The sequence below is a fragment of the Engraulis encrasicolus genome, chromosome 5 (genome assembly GCF_034702125.1).
Source record: "Engraulis encrasicolus isolate BLACKSEA-1 chromosome 5, IST_EnEncr_1.0, whole genome shotgun sequence".
Lineage (NCBI taxonomy): Eukaryota > Metazoa > Chordata > Actinopteri > Clupeiformes > Engraulidae > Engraulis > Engraulis encrasicolus.
This window is the reverse complement of record NC_085861.1, coordinates 2,962,296-2,981,251: the sequence shown is the minus strand read 5'-3', so window position 1 is coordinate 2,981,251 and position 18,956 is coordinate 2,962,296. Positions and strand designations below refer to the sequence as shown.

Sequence of the window (18,956 nt, the reverse complement as noted above, 5' to 3'; positions counted from 1 at the left end):
TATTAGAGCCAGGCTAGATAAAGATTATTCATGCAGAAGTAGGCTATCAATGTTTTGTTCCGAGGCCGTCTGCCTGAAAAATTTGAAGAAACACAGCTTTCTCAAAAGTTTGGGGGTTCGTACAAAAAATTAAGCAAAAATATCAGAAACAACATATATGGAGCTCGTGGCACAACTCGAAGGGGATCGAAATATCATTTTAATACCGCCATTGGATTACATGTTACAATTTCCGTCTAAAAACGCCGTTGAGGTCCCATGAAATCGGGGGAAGTGACGTCACTTTCAAGCTCTATGCCAGGCCTTCTCATGCCTTAGCCAGCCTCTTGGCCAGGCTCTGCATGACCACGCGCCGTGCCAGGTCGGAGTAGTGGCCGACCCGCTGCACCCGCTGGTCCACGGCCTGGTAGCTGTACCCGCTGGCCTTGCCCGTCACCAGCTGGCACAGCCCCGTCTCGTCCACGATCTCGCCCACCGTCAGGGCAAACAGCTGCGTGTTCTGGCCCAGGACGTTGGCCGCGGCCCGCGGGATGTCGGCCCGGGCACTGGACACGGATCTGCCGTCGGTGAAGACCACCACCTTCTTGGGCACGCCGGGCCGGCCGCCTCGCTGGGCCGAGGCGCTCGTCAGGAAGCCCAGGGCGGCGGGCAGGTCGGTGGCGCTGTCCATGTAGCGCGTGGCCTGCAGCCCGGTTAGCACGTCGGCCGCGCTGCCGGTAAACGGGACCTCAACGCTATGCTGCTGGCTACCGCTGTACTGCAACACCGCCACGCGCAGCAGCTGCCCAGAGTGGTCCGAGGACAGCAGCCGAGCCGCCATGGCGGACACGAACGCTCGGGACAGCTCGAAGTTCCTCTGGCCCACGCTGGACGAGCCGTCCAGCATGAAGACGATGTCCGTCGCCTCCCTGAAGTCAGCTGAGGAGAGGAGAGGAGAGGAGAGGAGGGGAGGGGAGAGGAGATGGAGAGGAGATGGAGAGGAAGGGAGGGGAGATGGAGATGGGGAGGAGATGGAGAGGAGATTGAGAGGAGAGGAGAGGAGATGGAGATGGGGAGGAGATGGAGAGGAGGGGAGATGGAGAGGAGAGGAGATGAGGGGAGAGGAGAGGAGGGGAGAGGAGAGTAGAGGAGAGGAGAGGAGAGGAGAGGAGAGGAGAGAAGAGGAGAGGAGAAGAGAGGAGAGGAGAGGAGAGGAGAGGAGATGGAGAGGAGATGGAGAGGAGAGGAGAGGAGAGGAGAGGAGAGGAGAGGAGAGGAGAGGAGAGGAGAGGAGATGGAGAGGAGAGGAGATGAGATGAGATGAGAGGAGAGGGGAGCAGAGGAGAGGAGAGGAGAGGAGAGGAGATTGAGAGAGGAGAGGAGAGGAGAGGAGAGGAGAGGAGAGGAGAGGAGATGGAGAGGAGAGGAGAGGAGAGGAGATGGAGAGGGTATGGAGAGGAGATGGAGAGGAGATGGAGGGGAGGACAGGAGAGGAGATGGAGAGGACAGGAGAGTAGAGGAGGAGAGGAGAGGAGAGGAGAGGAGATGGAGAGGAGAGAGGAGGAGAGGAGATGAGATGAGAGGAGAGGGGAGCAGAGGAGAGGAGAGGAGAGGAGAGGAGAGGAGAGGAGGAGAGAGGAGAGGAGAGGAGAAGAGAGGAATTAGGAGAGGAGAGGAGAGGAGAGGAGAGAGGAGAGGAGAGAGGAGAGGAGAGGAGAGAAGAGAAGAGAAGAGAAGAGAAGAGAAGAGAAGAGAAGAGAAGAGAAGAGAAGAGAAGAGAAGAGAAGGGAAGAGAAGAGAAGCATTGAGAGGAGAGGAGGGGATATGAGAGGAGAGGAGAGGAGAGGAGAGGAGAGAGGAGAGGAGACGAGAGGAGAGGAGACGAGAGGAGAGGAGAGGAGAGAAGAGAAGAGAAGAGAAGAGAAGAGAAGAGAAGAGAAGAGAAGAGGAGAGAGGAGAGGAGAGGAGAGGAGAGGAGAAGAGAAGAGAAGAGAAGAGAATAACATGAGCACCAAAAGTCATTGTATCGGGTAGTCTACTATTACAGAAGGCTGTATCAATCTAAATGTGTCATTGTATTGGGTATTATTAGAAGGCTGTATCAATCTAAATGTTATGACAGAGCTACTTGGAGCTACTACATGTGGCATCATGACAGTCAGAGACAGGGCCAGGAAATGAGTGACGGTGAAGGGTAGGCAAAGGATTCGAACTTGGGTCGCCACCGGCGTAGTAGCCTAGTGCCCTACTGTCTCCTCTCCTCTCCTCTTTTCTCAGAATGAGTCAGGACATTCTGAGAGAAGAGGAGAGGAGAGAGGAGACAGTAGGGCACTAGGCTACTACGCCGGCGACCCAAGTTCGAATCCGGCCTGGGTCCTTTGCCTACCCTTCACCGTCTCTCTCTCTCTCTCCCACTCATTTCCTGGCCCTGTCTCGACTGTCCTCTCAAATAATAAAGGCATAAAAAGCCACAAAAAAAAAGAAAAACATGAGCGCCATGTGTCATTGAATAGGGCAGTGGTTCTTAACCTTGTATTCTTAAAGCACCCCCTAACCTGTGCCCAAGACAAGCCGCGCACCCCCAACCCAAACGTATACATGTGTATACACACTAAAAAAATATTCAATTCATTAATTTTACAATGATTCTTGCTTTAGAAATTAATCAATACTTTAATGATTTAAAATGGGGACCAAAACATGTTTTAATTTGGTCTTGATTTGGCCAATTATAATGTTTGGAAGCAGAATTTTGGTCACAATCTCAACACAGACAAGATTCTGCGCACCCCCTGAAATCTCTGGCGCACCCCCAGGGGGTGCCCGCACCCCAGGTTAAGAACCACTTGTATTGAGTATTGTTAGCTACAGAAGCCCGTATAAATCTAAATGTTATGACAGAGCTACTTGGCGCTGCTATTTGTGGCCAACATCCTGACTCATTCTGACAGCCTGTTGTGTATTAAGTGTTTAATGGCGCTTGTGGTCAGTTTAATGTTGCAATGATTTTTGTCCACTAAAGGCAAAGACTTAAAACGTGTAAATAAAGGCATACTGTACCCCTGCAGGAGTAGTCTGGACACTTTTTGTCTGGAAAAAAAAGAAAGAAATGGGATGAGATGAGATAGGAAGGAATATCATGTACACAGCTAGCTACAGTCCACTCCCAGCTCTAGCCTTGATATACAGTAGGCAGCTAGAGTCCCAGCTGTAGCCTTGTTTGGAGTTAGAGATACACAGTCATGCAGAGAGCGAGAGGCAGAGGAGGCCCTGCTGAAGAGGGATTATATATACTGCACTTAGAGGAATGCTAAGTTGGAGGAAAGAAATGTGTGTGTGTGTGTGTTGGGGTGGGAGAGGGGGGGTGTTGGTGAGTGTAGCATAGTATACCGTATTATAGCATATTATAGTAGGCCTATAGTATAGAATAGTATATAGGGTTAGTATAGTTCGTTTAATATAGTATAGGATACTGTGGTTTATCCCCTTAAGGCGCGGCTTTATAAATTCATTGTTACCAGTATGGTAATGACCAAGTCGTGGTGCATTACTAAAGGGCCTGTGTTGTGTCATAGTAATGTAGTGCTATGGATGTTACATTTCAATGTCTATTACAGCATGCCACTGGATTCAGCCATAGTAATGTAGTGCTATGGATGTTACATTTCAATGTCTATTACAGCATGCCACTGGGTCAAAGACGTCCAAAATAAAATTGTCCTTCAGTGTAACGGATACCTTCTGCTGACTGTAACTGTAAAAAAACATGATTTTTCCATAGTTTCAAGTGAATGGATGACAGTTGAGGCTTTCATGAATTCACTGGAAAAAAATACACTCGCCTCCAAAAGAGTTGTCGCCTATCCATCTGTTTGGAATAACAGCTAATAACCTGACTTTCAATTAATCACTTGGCTTCAGAAGTCACTCATATGAAAGCTACAACCCTCCCCAATGAAAATGTATGTACAAAAATAAATTTCATGCACCAACGAAAGATTGACCCTTTATTGAACACAGACAGGGCAGATTTTCACAAGACAAAAGTTTTGTCGCCTATCGAACATAATGTGAAAATGAGCAGATAAGTCACTTCAAAACACTTAAAATACGCAGATTGGGTGTCATACTTAATCACTGAATCACTCTAACCTCTCCAGAAAATCAACTTTGGCCTTAGGTGTATGTTTAGGGTCATTGTAATCATGGAAAGCAACACAATGAAAATCAATGGAGTTCAATGAGAGATGGTGACATATTCGCTATTCGTAGAGCAATACATGTTTAACTTCATGATTTAATCAATGATAAAAGCCCTCAAACACCTGCAGCATGCATGCAGCTCCTCATAAGAGCTGTATCTGTACCATGTTTCACTTTATGCACCATTTTTCTTTTTTCATATTCTTCATCTCCAACACCATACAGTGTTGATGCCATCAGTTCTAAAATGGTTGATCTTGGGATCTTGACTTCAGAGTATGAGTCCCATTAGCCTTCATTTTTATCAGAATTAGGCCTGACATACTATTGGCTAGCTTTTTTGAGACAGGAGAATGGGAGAGACTTCTTTGGTGTTAAAGGTGTAGCATTTGGAAAAAATACATGGTGCCTAAAGTCAAACATGGGAGGGATACAGCTCTTATGTGGAGCTGCATGCATGCTGCTGGTGTGTGAGGCCTTTTATCATTGATTAAATCATTAAGTTAAAAATGTATTGCTCTATGAATAGCAAATATGTCACCATCTCTCATTGAACTCCATTGATTTTCATTGTGTTGCTTTCCATGATTACAATGACCCTAAACATACACCTAAGGCCAAAGTTGATTTTCTGGAGAGGTGTGAGTGAATCAGTGATTAAGTATGACACCCGATCTGCGTATTTGAAGTGTTTTGAAGTGACTTATCTGCTCATTTTCACATTATGTTCGATAGGCGACAAAACTTTTGTCTTGTCAAAATCTGCCCTGTCTGTGTTCATTAAAGGATCAATCTTTCTTTGGTGCATGAAATTTATTTTTGTACATTCATTTTCATTCGAGAGGGTTGTAGCTTTCATATGAGTGACTTCTGAAGCCAAGTGATTAATTGGTTATTAGCTGTTATTCCAAACAGATGGGTTGGCGAGAACTCTTTTGGAGGCGAGTGTAAATGAATAAAAAGAGTTTTTTACAGTTACAGTCAGTAGAAAGTATCCGTTACACTGAAGGACAATTTCATTTTGGACGTCTTTGACCCAAATATGTGTGTACAGATCAGTGGAGCATATATCATCGGTATGGCAACCTTGGCAGATGTATCGGGTGACGTTCTCGAAGAGCGAGTCGTCCAGCAGCTGGGCGTGGTCGGGGATCTTGAGGTAGGCTCCAGGGGTCGGGGAGCCCAGGCAGGTGATGCGCTCCAGCATGGCGTGGTACGGACCCCGGCGAAACACGTCCCCGATCCCGATACCCAGCACCTGCACCGACCGCAGATGAACAAAGTAAGACACGGCTTTTAGTCAGGCTGTTTTCTCTTACGGAGCTTGTCACACCTGGAACACGATTCCCAGTAAAATTAGAGAACTGGCCACAGTAAATTCTTTTAGTAAACAGTTAAAATTATGGCTACTGGATTATCAATGCTGTCAACATAATCTTACATAGTTAGTACTGGCAGCTGTTTAACTTATTTGGGTATTGTATTTTGTAATTGTATTTTGTATTATATATTTTAAAATGTGTGTGTATTTTTGACTCTCTTTTTTTTACAACTGTGTGCAATATTTTTTGTTTTGTTTTGCTTTGTCTTTTTTAAGTAACATCAAACCTGTCAAGGGACAAAAGACGGAAATTAGCCCCTTGGCTACAATCTTGTTTACAAGTTACAAGTTTATTTATTTAAAAAGGGACAGCATATGTTACCAGCATTTAAACAAAAATGCTAAATACACAAGATTATTAGCCAGGCTGCGCCCTCCTAGTGACGCAACACCTTCGGCGGCGTTGCTTCAGATCGAATCTTGATGGCAAGTCTATGATAATCAGGCAACAAGATTATAGCCATGAGGCTAAATTCCATCTTTTGTCCCTTGACATATTTAGCCTTGTATATTTAGCATTTTTGTTTAAATGCTGGCAATATATGCTGTCCCTTTCTTAAATAAATAAACTTGTAAACTTGTAAACTTGTAACTTGTTACCAGAATGGCAATGTCCAAGCCGTAATGTATTACTAAAATCCTGATACCCAGTACCTGCACTGGAGAGTAAGATGCTTTTAACTTCAAATTTCAGTGTATGACATTTTTTTGGACGTGTTTTTCCCCACACAGTAAAAAAATGGTGTGAATTCAACACTTAGAGCAGGGGTGTCAAACTCAAATTGGCCGAGGGTCAAAATCAAAATCTGGAGCGAAGTCGTGGGCCAAACTCAATATATATTTTTCACAGAAATGGACTGAAATTGCTCATGTTTAAACAGATTCCCATCATAGTTCTTGTGATATACGCATTTTCATGTTCAAATCTTAATACTACTGGTGTATGTGGGTCAACTGTAATGCACATTTGAAATGATCTCGCGGGCCAAATAAAATGGCTCCGCGGGCCAAATTTTCAATCACTATACCCAGCACCTGCACCCGAGATGAACAAAGTAAGACACTAGTGGTGTCAACAATGATCGATTCGGCGATGCAATCCAATGCGGGGCATGGATGATCCAGAATCGATCCGGCAAGTTCCAGAATCGATCCGGCAATTTTTTTAAGTTTCAATTACTTCCATGGATATTTCAGGAGTAAATGAATGTTAAATTAAATAAAAGCACTTCAAAAAATTGCCGATCCCAATACCCAGCACCTGCACCAGAAATGAAGATGCTTTTTTAAAATATATATATATTTTTAGGGGCTTTTATGCCTTTATTTGATAGGACAGTCTGAGATGGTGACAGGAAGCGAGTGGGACAGAGAGACGGGGTGGGATCGGGAAATGACCCCAGCCGGACTCGAACTGGGGTCTCCGTGGGCATGCAAGCCCAAGTGTGGGGGGCTTAGCGCGCTGCGCCACAGCGCCCCCCGATTAAGATGTTTTAACTTCAGATTTCAGTGTATGACATTTTTTTGGACGTGTTTTTACCCACACAGTAAAAAAATGGTGTGAATTCAACACTTAGAGAGTACTCTGGGAGCAAATGCAATCTAGATCCTCAATCACTATACCCAGCACCTGCATCGGTAGAGTAACAAAGTAGGACGCGGCTCATGTTATGAATTACATAGCTGTTTGTTTACTTCAAAGGGGAAGACACTGCACACTCTTGTCCATCATTCAAAAAACTTGAGAAAGGCCACACTGGCCGAAACATTTTGTTTAATAACAATTCAGCATGATGGACAAGAGTGTGCAGTATCTTCCCCTGTGAAGTAAACAAGTACCCGCTAGAAACTTCTGGTGTGCGTTGGCTTTCTCCTCCAAAAATAAATTAGCTGTTACCAGAATGGCAATGACCAAGCCGTAATGTATTACTAAAAGCGCCGTGCACTGTCACTGGTGGGGTAGAACTAGTGACGTTTTTTTTTTCAGTGACTATTAACGCATTCCACCGGCGATATGACATGCGTTATGGAGCTACTACTTGCTTTTAACTTCAGGTTTCAGTGTTTGACTTGTTTTTTCCACACACAGTAAAACTGTAAACATGTAGTGTAAATTGAACATTGAGGGAGTACTCCAAATCTACTCTAGAAGATGTTAAATCAACTCTGTAAGTATTGAATTAACACTGCAATTTTACTGTGGCAGAGCCAGGTAACACTCATCACAGGTGTCACAACAGTGTATGTCTGTGTTTATCTGAGTGTTTCACACAGTGTATTACTCTTCAGATGGGCAGGGCGGGTCCGCTGGAAATGTCCTCCGAAAACACTGTTAGCATAAAGGATCACCCCTCACTGGAGCTAGACTACTACATAACAACTACGTCACAAGATGGTGAACTTATACATTGCAACTCAAGAAGAATGATTTTGACAGATATTTTTGTGTGTTCAGATTTTCTTTTTTCTTTTGGAATCACACTTTCAAATTGAAAAATACTTTTATGAAATCATAAAAAATGCATTTAAAATGTATTTGACGATGTAAAAGAAACCAGACCTCACCCTGATGTTTGGCACTGTGCAGAGGGAGGAGAGAGGTTTGGTGTCTCGCGTGTCGGACCTGCCGTCTGTCAGCACTATCACCACCTTGTGGTCAAGTTGGGAGGTGCGGAACGCCTTGCTGGCAAAGTCCAGGGCCTCACCTGTGTAGGTCCCCCCAGCTATCCAGCGCATGTTCTTCACAGCACTATAATGACATAATCACAAATACACTGTCACAAATCACAGGAGACTTCCACCAGAGAGACTACGGCAAGGATGCCAAACATCTTTCAGCCATCCAGCGCATGCTCTTCGCAGCACTATAACAACACGATGGCCTTGTTTACATGGGACATTTGATTTCCGAATTAACTCACTTTCATTCTGAATAAAGCTCAATTCCGCTTTGGAAACATCATGTAAACACTGAACAATTCGGAATTAAATGTAAGATCATACATTACATACATAGCACAGGAAACTTTCACCAGAGAGAATACGAGGATGCAAGGATGCCACATATCTTTGCTTTGATAATACTGTACTGTATTACTGTGTAAAAAAGCAACATTATTAATTTGTAATATGCAGAGGTGTCAAAAGTAAAAATAAAAGTAAATGAATGGTGTAAGTATACTAGCACATGTTATTACGTAGCTACTACACCTGTAAGTCCATTGTACCTAATCAGGTAGATTGTGTTGTTACTGAAAAACACTAAAAGCCTAACAAAAACCCTACACATCTCAAACTAGTGCAGAGTTAGCTGATTGTAAGAGAAGTACACATGTCTACTGGTTACTCAGACAAGTTACCTATGTGGGAAGGAAACTGTGTTTCTTTTATACTTTTCATTTTGCTTTTGACATTTCTGGTGATATGTTTACATTAAACGTGCTGGCATATGGAGGTTTCCATAGACAACAGCAGCAGAGGAAGTGTAGCCTAGCCTACCTCTTCAGTTGGGACAGTGGAAGTGTAGCCTACTGCAGCTCTTCAGTTGGGACAGAGGAAGTGTAGCCTAGTGCACCTCTTCAGTTGGGACAGAGGAAGTGTAGCCTACCTCTTCAGTTGGGAGAGAGGAAGTGTAGCCTAGTGCAGCTCTTCAGCTGGGACAGAGGAAGTGTAGCCTAGTGCAGCTCTTCAGTTGGGACAGAGGAAGTGTAGCCTAGTGCAGCTCTTCAGTTGGGACAGAGGAAGTGTAGCCTACTGTACCTCTTCAGTTGGGACAGAGGAAGTGTAGCCTACCTCTTCAGTTGGGACAGAGGAAGTGTAGCCTAGTGTACCTCTTCAGTTGGGACAGAGGAAGTGTAGCCTACCTCTAGAGTGGAAGTGTAGCCTACTGTACCTCTTCAGTTGGGACAGAGGAAGTGTAGCCTACCTCTTCAGTTGGGACAGTGGAAGTGTAGTGTAGCCTATTGTACCTCTTCAGTTGGGACAGAGGAAGTGTAGCCTACTGTACCTCTTCAGTTGGGACAGAGGAAGTGTAGCCTAGTGTAGCTCTTCAGCTGGGACAGAGGAAGTGTAGCCTACTGTAGCTCTTCAGTTGGGACAGAGGAAGTGTAGCCTACTGTACCTCTTCAGTTGGGACAGAGGAAGTGTAGCCTAGTGTACCTCTTCAGTTGGGACAGAGGAAGTGTAGCCTACCTCTTCAGTTGGGACAGAGGAAGTGTAGCCTAGTGTACCTCTTCAGTTGGGACAGAGGAAGTGTAGCCTACTGTAGCTCTTCAGTTGGGACAGTGGAAGTGTAGCCTAGCCTACCTCTTCAGCTGGGACAGAGGAAGTGTAGCCTAGCCTACCTCTTCAGTTGGGACAGAGGAAGTGTAGCCTAGTGTAGCTCTTCAGCTGGGACAGAGGAAGTGTAGCCTACTGTAGAGGGACAGTGGAAGTGTAGCCTACTGTACCTCTTCAGTTGTGACAGAGGAAGTGTAGCCTAGTGTATCTCTTCAGTTGTGACAGAGGAAGTGTAGCCTAGCCTACCTCTTCAGTTGGGACAGAGGAAGTGTAGCCTACCTCTTCAGTTGTGACAGAGGAAGTGTAGCCTACTGCAGCTCTTCAGTTGGGACAGAGGAAGTGTAGCCTACTGGGCCTCTTCAGTTGGGACAGAGGAAGTGTAGCCTATTGTACCTCTTCAGTTGGGACAGAGGAAGTGTAGCCTACTGCAGCTCTTCAGTTGGGACAGTGGAAGTGTAGCCTACCTCTTCAGTTGGGACAGAGGAAGTGTAGCCTACCTCTTCAGTTGGGACAGAGGAAGTGTAGCCTACTGTAGCTCTTCAGTTGGGACAGTGGAAGTGTAGCCTAGTGCAGCTCTTCAGTTGGGACAGAGGAAGTGTAGCCTAGTGTACCTCTTCAGTTGGGACAGAGGAAGTGTAGCCTACTGGGCCTCTTCAGTTGGGACAGTGGAAGTGTAGCCTACTGTACCTCTTCAGTTGGGACAGTGGAAGTGTAGCCTACCTCTTCAGTTGGGACAGTGAGGTGATCCTGGGGTCGTCCATGGATACCAGTTCCTGAGTGCCCTCGTGGCTGTACTGCACCACTCCCACACCAGAGCCCGGCTCATTCTGCACACATAAGATTTATTCACAGGAAGTGCTTATGTGTAGTGTTGCACCGATACCATTGTTTGGCCCCAATACCGATAACCGATACTTGGCTGTGCAGTATCGGCCGATACCGATACCATACCGATACCGATACCACCCACACATTTGAAATGTATATATACGTGTATGAAGGGCTGTAGTGCATACTACTTTGATGTAAAATCATTGCATGGCTTTGTCAGGCTGCTGCCTACCTTTGTGAAACAGGAAAAAGACTGATACAAAGTGAATCCAGAAAAACGTTATATACTTTTTAAATACCTCTATGAAATAACTAATTTCAAGGCTGTTTAAGTGTCATACAAGCACCTGTAAATGGTATCGGTGCCCTATTTGTTGGTACCCGCCGATACTGATACCACCATTTTAGTGGCGATCCACCGTTACTGGTATCCGTATCTGTGCAACACTACTTATGTGCTCCACAAGTTGTTGGTTACATCTGATTTCTTTTTCTTTTTTTACCGTACAAGTTTGTAGACAGAGAGGCCTCAGAGGACTCTAACCAATACCAAGTAAATAACCAACATGTAACTGTAAGTCCCTTTGGATAGAAGGTTCAGCTAAGTGCAATGTAATGTAATGTAATGTATTCATGAGTGATGACGACTTCTTTTTAATTGTACGTGGTGGAAAATCAGGCTTAAAGCAGGCTGAGTACAAAAATCACAACAAGATATTGAGAAAAGGCAGATCTACCCATTCTAAACTGAGGCTGAGTTTCTGAATACAACAAAGCCAGACCACGCATGTCAATGGGAGGAGGAGTAGAGCAGTGGTTCCCAACCAATGGGTCGCGACCCAACCTATGGATCACCAAAGATCCAAGGGGGGTCGCGAAGCCGTCTTGATTTTAAGGGGTTTCATTTTAATATCATATGTAGCCCATGTTGAATAAATGACAAAATGCTTAGAAGCAACAAAATTGAAGTGCTACATTAAACATTTACTCTGTTTTTGAAAAAAGACGAATTGAGGAATAAAATGATAACTAAAATGAGTTTTCGCATGAAACAGAGCGTAGGCTATCGAGTGACTCCCTCTCATGCGGGCGCTGGGTCACCAAAGCTTACAATGGTAAAAATATGGGTCCCTGAAGAAAAAGGTTGGGAACCACTGGAGTACAGGAACTGCTGTACCAGATGGAGAACACTGCTTTTACTTTGGACTCCTCTGATGCTTGTAGACTTTTCTCAAGATGAAGATGTTTTTGGCCTAACTCCAATGGGCTTTATTTACCAAGACGTCACGTAGCTAATGGCAGAGGCACATCTTGTCACCAGGCTAGGAAGGAAGACACTTGCCCCCCCAAGCCTACAGATGGTGAATAAGACTTTAAAGGGACACTGTGTGAGATTTTTAGTTGTTTATTTCCAGAATTCATACTGCCCATGCACTAATGTTACCTTTTCCATGAATACTTAGCACCACCATCAAATTCTGGACTGGAAAAATTGCACTTTTCTTACATAAAAAGGGAGATCTTCTCCATGGTCCGCCATTTTGAATTTCCAGAAATACCCACTTTCAGCTGAAACACTTGGGCCATACTAGAAAATATCAGTTTATTACTTAGTAAACTTTCATAAAAAATATCAAATTTGGCAATAGGCAACCCAGTTTCAATTATCAGCATTGTTGCAGTACCTTTTTTGACCATTTCCTGCACAGTGTCCCTTTAAACAACAGTAGAGGCGATTTGTTGCGAATATTCATTCTTGTTAATTTTCTTCACTCAGGGCCCCAGCTTATAGCCTTGCATGGCCTCTGTCTAGTGGCTACAGTAAAAAGTATCAAGCCGAGTAAAGAATGAAGAGCAACACAGAGGTTTCAGATGTACTACACAAAATAAACAACGTAAAAGTCTCGGATGTATCAACCAAGTGATTTCACCAATTTAACAAAACACTTTTTTTAAAGAAAATAAAAAATAAACACAGTTGGTGGCCTTACATAACCAATCCAAAATGAAAGCACTATTGTAGTGAAGCTAAATATGATTCTCTTTTAAACAATGAATGGAGGTTACTTGCTGTGTCAGACACTTCTCATAATCTATCCCAAGGACTAGGGGTTTCCAGATGGTTTTTTTAAAGCTTTCCTTACAGTAGATGGACACACTCAGGGCAGGACTGGAGGGGGGGGAAATAGGGCCCGGGCACTTTTGGCTTAACCCCTTAAAGGGATATGCCACTATTTTGGGGCTTAATACAGTTAAAATCGTTGGCTGGGGTTTATAATGGTGGTAAAGTGTCTTATTTTTCATGTTAAGCGTTGTCTTGCTTTAAGACAAGTTAAAAGAGGGAATATGTCGCTAAGCTAGTGAAAGTCAATGCATCCGTGTAGCATTGTAGCATGCTACATGGATACATTGACTTTCACTAGCTTAGCGACATATTCCCTCTTTTAACTTGTCTTAAAGCAAGGCAACGGCTTACATGAAAAATAAGACACTTTACCACCATTATAAACCCCAGCCAACGATTTTAACTGCATTAAGCCCCAAAATAGTGGCATACCCCTTTAATGCATGCCGTACCTCCTGTGGCACACTGTAATAGACATTGAAAGTTAACTACTGTAGTACTACACTACTGTGACAGTGCATGGGGCCTTTAGTAATACATTATGACTTGGTCATTGCCATTCTGGTAACAGCGCATTTATAATGCCGTGGGGTCTCTCATAATTAGTACCATAGAACTGACTCACCGGTGGGCCCCGCACCCTCACAGGCCCCTATTTTCAGAAATGTAAAAAAAATTTAAAAAAATAAAAATAATAATATATATATATATTTTTTTTTCATTTCTGAAAATAGGGGCCTGTGAGGGTGCAGGGCCAGCCAGGAAATGCCCGCCATGCCAGACGGCCAGTTCAGCCCTGTACTGTGCACACTCCATTTAATACCAATTACTGAACTGGACTGTACGCGCTGAGAGCAGCAGTCACATGGGAGACCAAAAGAATGCTTCTGATCTCGATCAGCACCCATTTTCTCATGTAATGTGTGTGTGTGTGTGTGTGTCTGTGTGTGTGTGTGTGTGTGTGTGTGTATTTATTTTCTATTAGTGTGTTAGTCTCTTACTGCACTGTGTGTGTGTGTGTGTGTGTGTGTATTTATTGTACATGTCTGTATTAGAATGTAAGTGTTTTTTTACTGTACGTTTGTGTGTTTGTGTTGTATTGTACCAATGTAATGTATGAGTTTGACAACTCGAAAAACCTCCCGCACACTGACCAATTCGCTGTTTTTCTTTAATACACGACTTTAGGATCTATATTAAAGAAAAACAGCGGAATGGTCAGTGTGCGGGAGTTTTTTTTCAAGTTGTCTTTTCTGCTGAGTGATCCATGGACCACCTCCGACGCACCTGCCAGCTGAGGTGTGCGGGGGAAAAAATCCCAAGTTTAACGTCTGGGTTTGGCCATGTGTGTCCATGCCATTTTTACCCGCACACGGCCATCCTAAGCAGGGTGCGATTTGTCAAAAAACCAGAAGGGGGGATATGTTTAAGATTTTAAGCATTATCAATGGAATTTCATTAAGCTGTGATTAAATGTATCTAGAAAAGTGTCAATATCAAAACCAGAAGGAGGGACAATACCCCCCATCCACCCCTACAAATCGCACCCTAATCCTAAACAGCCCAAGTTTAACGTCTGGGTTTGGCCATGTGTGTCCATGCCATTTTTACCCGCACACGGCCATCCTAAGCAGCCCAATCTGGCAATACTGCTGAGGTGTGCGGGAAAAAATCCCAAGTGTAACGTCTGGGTTTGGCCACGTGTGTCCTCCATGTCCATCTGTACCATGCCATACCACCCACCTTGTTCTTGCTGAACTTGGTGATCTTGTTGATGACGCGGATGATGAACTCCTTCTCCAGGGTGAAGTTCTGCAGCCCGATGCTCTCAGAGCTGTCCAAGACGAAGAGCAGCTTAACAGGCCCGCACTCACACTCTGATTGGCCATCCGCCATGACATGACATCGCCCGCCAAAACACAGCAGTATAGCAGAGTTATGGGGAAAAAAACACACAAGGAGTAGGGATGTTAACCGGTAACTGTTTAACCGATAGTCGACCGGATCAATGTTAACCGGTTAAATTTTCTGCCACCGGTTAACCGGTTAAGATATTAATAATAATTATAATAATAATTTCCTCCCAAAAAGCCCCCTAATTTTGAGGTTTTGGTACGATAATTCAGCATTTTCCATCTGGCGACACTGGCTGGACATGACAGGTCCTGTCTGCGCAGCAAAAAAAAAGGTTTATGTGAGAAATAATATTTTTAAAAGTCAGTGCTGTCCATGACATCGCCCGCCAAACACAGCAGTACAACAGAGTTATTACATTACATTACATTACATTAGTATTTAGCAGACGCCTTTGTTCAAAGCAATTTAAACAAGAACAGGGTAAGGCACAGTGTACAGTTGCAGCACTGATAGCATTGTCCTACAAAGAGTAAAGAAGAGGACAATGCATTAAAAAAGTAGCAAAAAGTAAACAAAGACCTCAAGGTGCCGTGCACAGTTGCAACACTGACAACACAATAGAAGCAACATTAAATAATAGGAAGGCAAATAGGATAATAAGCAAGACATCTAGGCGCAGTGTTAAAGTTGCAACACTGGCAACAATGTCCAACACAATGATAAAGCAAAATAAGTAAAGGATTTAAAAGGGAAAAACCACACAAGGAGTGTCAAGAAGGTCGGATTAGGTCGCCATTCATCAATAAACTTCGACTTTTTTCGCACACCTCAGCTGGCAGGTGCGTCGGAGAGGGCCCATGGGTCACTCAGCAACAACTTAAAGAAACTCCCGCACACTGACCATTTCGCTCTTTCTTTCTTTAATAACGACGTTTCGGTACTAGACCGGCTACTAGACCGTTCATCAATAAAAGTTCACCGCCTTGTTTGGCCAATGTGAGAGAATGTGAGAGAACGCTGAAAAAATGATTTAACAAACGGCAATGTTTTGATCCACCAGTGGGATCTTCCTCAGAACTTTGTGGTATTTGGAACAATAACGTCTTCTTTGGACCTTACATACACTTAGTTTGCAGACCACTCTCTCACACTAAATATAAAAGGAGTGTGAAGGATAGCATTGAGGACAGACAGGGAAAGGAGTGTGAAGGATAGCATTGAGGACAGACAGGGAAAGGAGTGTGAAGGATAGCATTGAGGACAGACAGGGAAAGGAGTGTGCAGGATAGCATTGAGGACAGACAGGGAAAGAGAGGACAGAGTGAAGGATAGCATTGAGGACAGACAGGGAAAGAGAAGAGAGAGTGGAAGTTCGTTGTTATTCATGTGATTCATGGTATCCAAAAACAATAGGCAGCACTGGGCTGTGAGGGTACTGCATGTTCTCACTTAGTTTCTGTACTTCTGATAGTCATCTTTTTTTACTGTGTTGTCATATCAAATTAGTACAGTAAACGGACTTACCACAGCACGCTGAAAAGAAAAACAAAAGACATTACTTTCACAGCTATGTAATACAGTAATACAAACATTCTCATTTTCATGCCTTACTTAGTAATGTGTGTCCACACAGATTATAGGACTTCTGTTTTGAAATGATTCATGTGAATTGTTGTGAGCGTGTCCTTATAAAGGCTTGTTTAGATGCTCTGGACATTGCTGGAGCGTGTGTCCCGGTTTGAGAGCAGTGTTGCCAGATTGGGCTCTTTCCCGCCCAATTGGGCTGCTTAGGATGGCTGTGTGCGGGTAAAGATGGCATTTAGTGGAAAAACCTGCCCAATTTTTGCCATAGAAGTCAATAGAATTGGGCGGGGTTTTGTGCTTCTAGGCGGGTTTTGAGCATTTTTTGGGCTGGAAATAATCAGCCTCATCTGGCAACCCAGTTTGAGATCATCCAGGTCTGGCTCCTCTATCAGTTTTGAGCTCCCCTGTAACATCCGAGCGCAGTGGTGCCCAAACTTTTTTCAGCAGGGATCCCTTTTTTTGGACTGATCATTTTTTTTCCGCTCCACCTCCCATTTTCCAAATGCAGTAACATCTTTTTTTGTGCTAGATTTGAATGCAAAGAACAATAACAGGAAATGTAAATATATTTATTTACCATACACGTGACTATTATTAGTATTGTTAATGACAACAATGTATGGAAAGGTTATAAAAGTATATTAAAGGTTTTATGAAAACTGTCCCTTCTGTCCGTGACCACCTTGCAGTACCTCCACATCCCCCTTAGGGGTCCCGACCTGCAAACTTTCTTCAGCTACTGAGAGAGAGAGAGAGAGAGAGAGAGAGAGAGAGAGAGAAAGAGAGAGAGAGAGAGAGAGAGAGAGAGAGAGGGAGAGAGAGGGAGGGAGAGGGAGAGAGAGAGAGAGAGAGAGAGAGAGAGAGAGAGAAGGAGAGAGGGGGAGAGGGAAAGGGAGAGAGAGAGAGAGGGAGAGAGAGAGAGAGAGAGAGAGAGAAAGAGAGAGAGAGTATAAGAGAGGGGGAGAGAGAGGGAGAGAGAGAGAGAGAGAGAGAGAGAGAGAGAGAGAGAGAGAGAGAGAGAGAGAGAGAGAAATAGAGAGAGAGAGAGAGCGTAAGAGAGGGAGAAAGAGAGGGAGAGAGAGAGAGAGAGAGAGAGATAGAGAGAAAGAGAGAGTGAGGGAGAGAGAGAGAGAGAGAGAGAGAGAGAGAGAGAGAGAGAGAGAGAGCACGCGTGTGTGGCAATATACTTTTACTGTAATGTGCAATTATGTGTATAAGTTCTTTGTGTATGTTTATGTATGTGTATGTATGCATCTTTTAGATGACAATCAGTAGAAGTTTACTGGTGTGTTTTTTAGAGAGAGGTCTTTGGAATGAGAGAGAGAGAGAGAGAGAGAGAGAGAGAGAGAGAGAGAAAGAGAAAGAGAAAGAGAAAGAGAGAGAGAGAGAGAGAGAGAGAGGGGGGGGGGGGAGAGAGCACGCGTGTGTGGCAATTTACTTTTACTGTAATGTGCATAATTATGTGTATAAGTTCTTTGTGTATGTTTGGATTTGTATATTTATGTAAGCTGACAGACACCTTAATTTCCTTCAGGATTAATAAAAGTACTCTACTCTACTCTACTCTACTCTACTCTACTCTACTCTACTCTACTCTACTCTACTCCTGTCCCTGGGTGAAGGAAAGTGGTCCTCATGACTACATTATATGCATTGAGAGAGAGGGGCCTTTTGAAATAATTCAGCTGGACCATGTTGTTTACAACCTTTTTTTAACCTTCTATTTCACACTACCATAGCATAATGTCATCATGTCACACACAAACTCTTTGTCAAGATCTCATCAATTTGTACCTTTTTAATTGTTATAATCAGTGTTATGTTACTCACGACTTTGGTTAGGCCCATGACAAAATCATCTGAAAGGCCCCCCTTCTCAAATATCCCCCCTCTCCCGCAGGACCCGTGGGGCCCACAGGAATTCCTGAAAAATGTCATCCTCGAGAAGGTATTTGGTCCCTATGACTACATTATATGCATTGAGAGAGAGGGGGGCCTTTTGAGATGATTTTGAAAGTTGGTAGCAGCCCTGGTCTTCTTTTCACTCCTCATGCTGTCCTAGTTCATGCCCTCGTCATGCCAAAGGTAGTCAATAAAGACCAAGATACCCCAAGATGCCCCAAACCCTGCCTATAGGATCACTTTTGGTTTGAAGAATATGTTTGCAAACCCCTCACCTCCCATTTTCCAAATGCAATGACATATGTTTTTTGAATTTCAGTGCAAATCAGAGTAAAAGTATTTTTTTTTTTTTACCACAAGTGACCTTTTGTTAATACTGTTAATAACTGTGTATGCAAAGGTTATAAAGCACATATTCAAGGTTGTAGCCCCTTAATGCGCACCGTACCTCCTGAGGCACGCTGTAATAGATATTGTAAGTTAACTACAATAGTACTACACTACTATGACAGTGCACGGGGCCTTTAGTAATACATTACTACTTGGTCATTGTCATTCTGGTAACAGCTCATTTATAATGACGTGTCTTAAAGGACCAGTTCAGTCAATTTCACTATGCTGTTGTATTGCTCATGCTACCCTTGACTTGTCAGTACCCGGTGATGCCACATTTTTCGGCTCAGCCTTTTCCGAGATATAAGCTATTCTAATGGGGGCAGCGTTTGTTTACATTTTTATATATATATATTAACATAAGCCTACTCCGAATATTTTCCCAAAAGGTATCACTGTTTGCTAGTTGTCTGCTGATGTTGT

General features: G+C 43.8%; 1 protein-coding gene across 1 annotated transcript in view; it reads right to left on the bottom strand.

Moving 5' to 3' along the window:
* Positions 1 to 294: 294 nt before the first annotated feature.
* Positions 295 to 18,956, bottom strand: part of LOC134448752 (collagen alpha-1(VI) chain-like) — a 110,795-nt gene continuing 92,133 nt past the window's right edge. The window contains exons 29-35 of the mRNA XM_063198407.1: positions 16,179 to 16,187; positions 14,541 to 14,674; positions 10,562 to 10,668; positions 8,129 to 8,312; positions 5,269 to 5,440; positions 3,040 to 3,069; positions 295 to 918 (exon numbers count right to left, since the gene is read on the bottom strand). Coding sequence (XP_063054477.1) covers positions 308 to 918; positions 3,040 to 3,069; positions 5,269 to 5,440; positions 8,129 to 8,312; positions 10,562 to 10,668; positions 14,541 to 14,674; positions 16,179 to 16,187 — 1,247 coding nt within the window. The 3' untranslated portion in view covers positions 295 to 307. The remainder of the gene's footprint in view (positions 919 to 3,039; positions 3,070 to 5,268; positions 5,441 to 8,128; positions 8,313 to 10,561; positions 10,669 to 14,540; positions 14,675 to 16,178; positions 16,188 to 18,956) is intronic.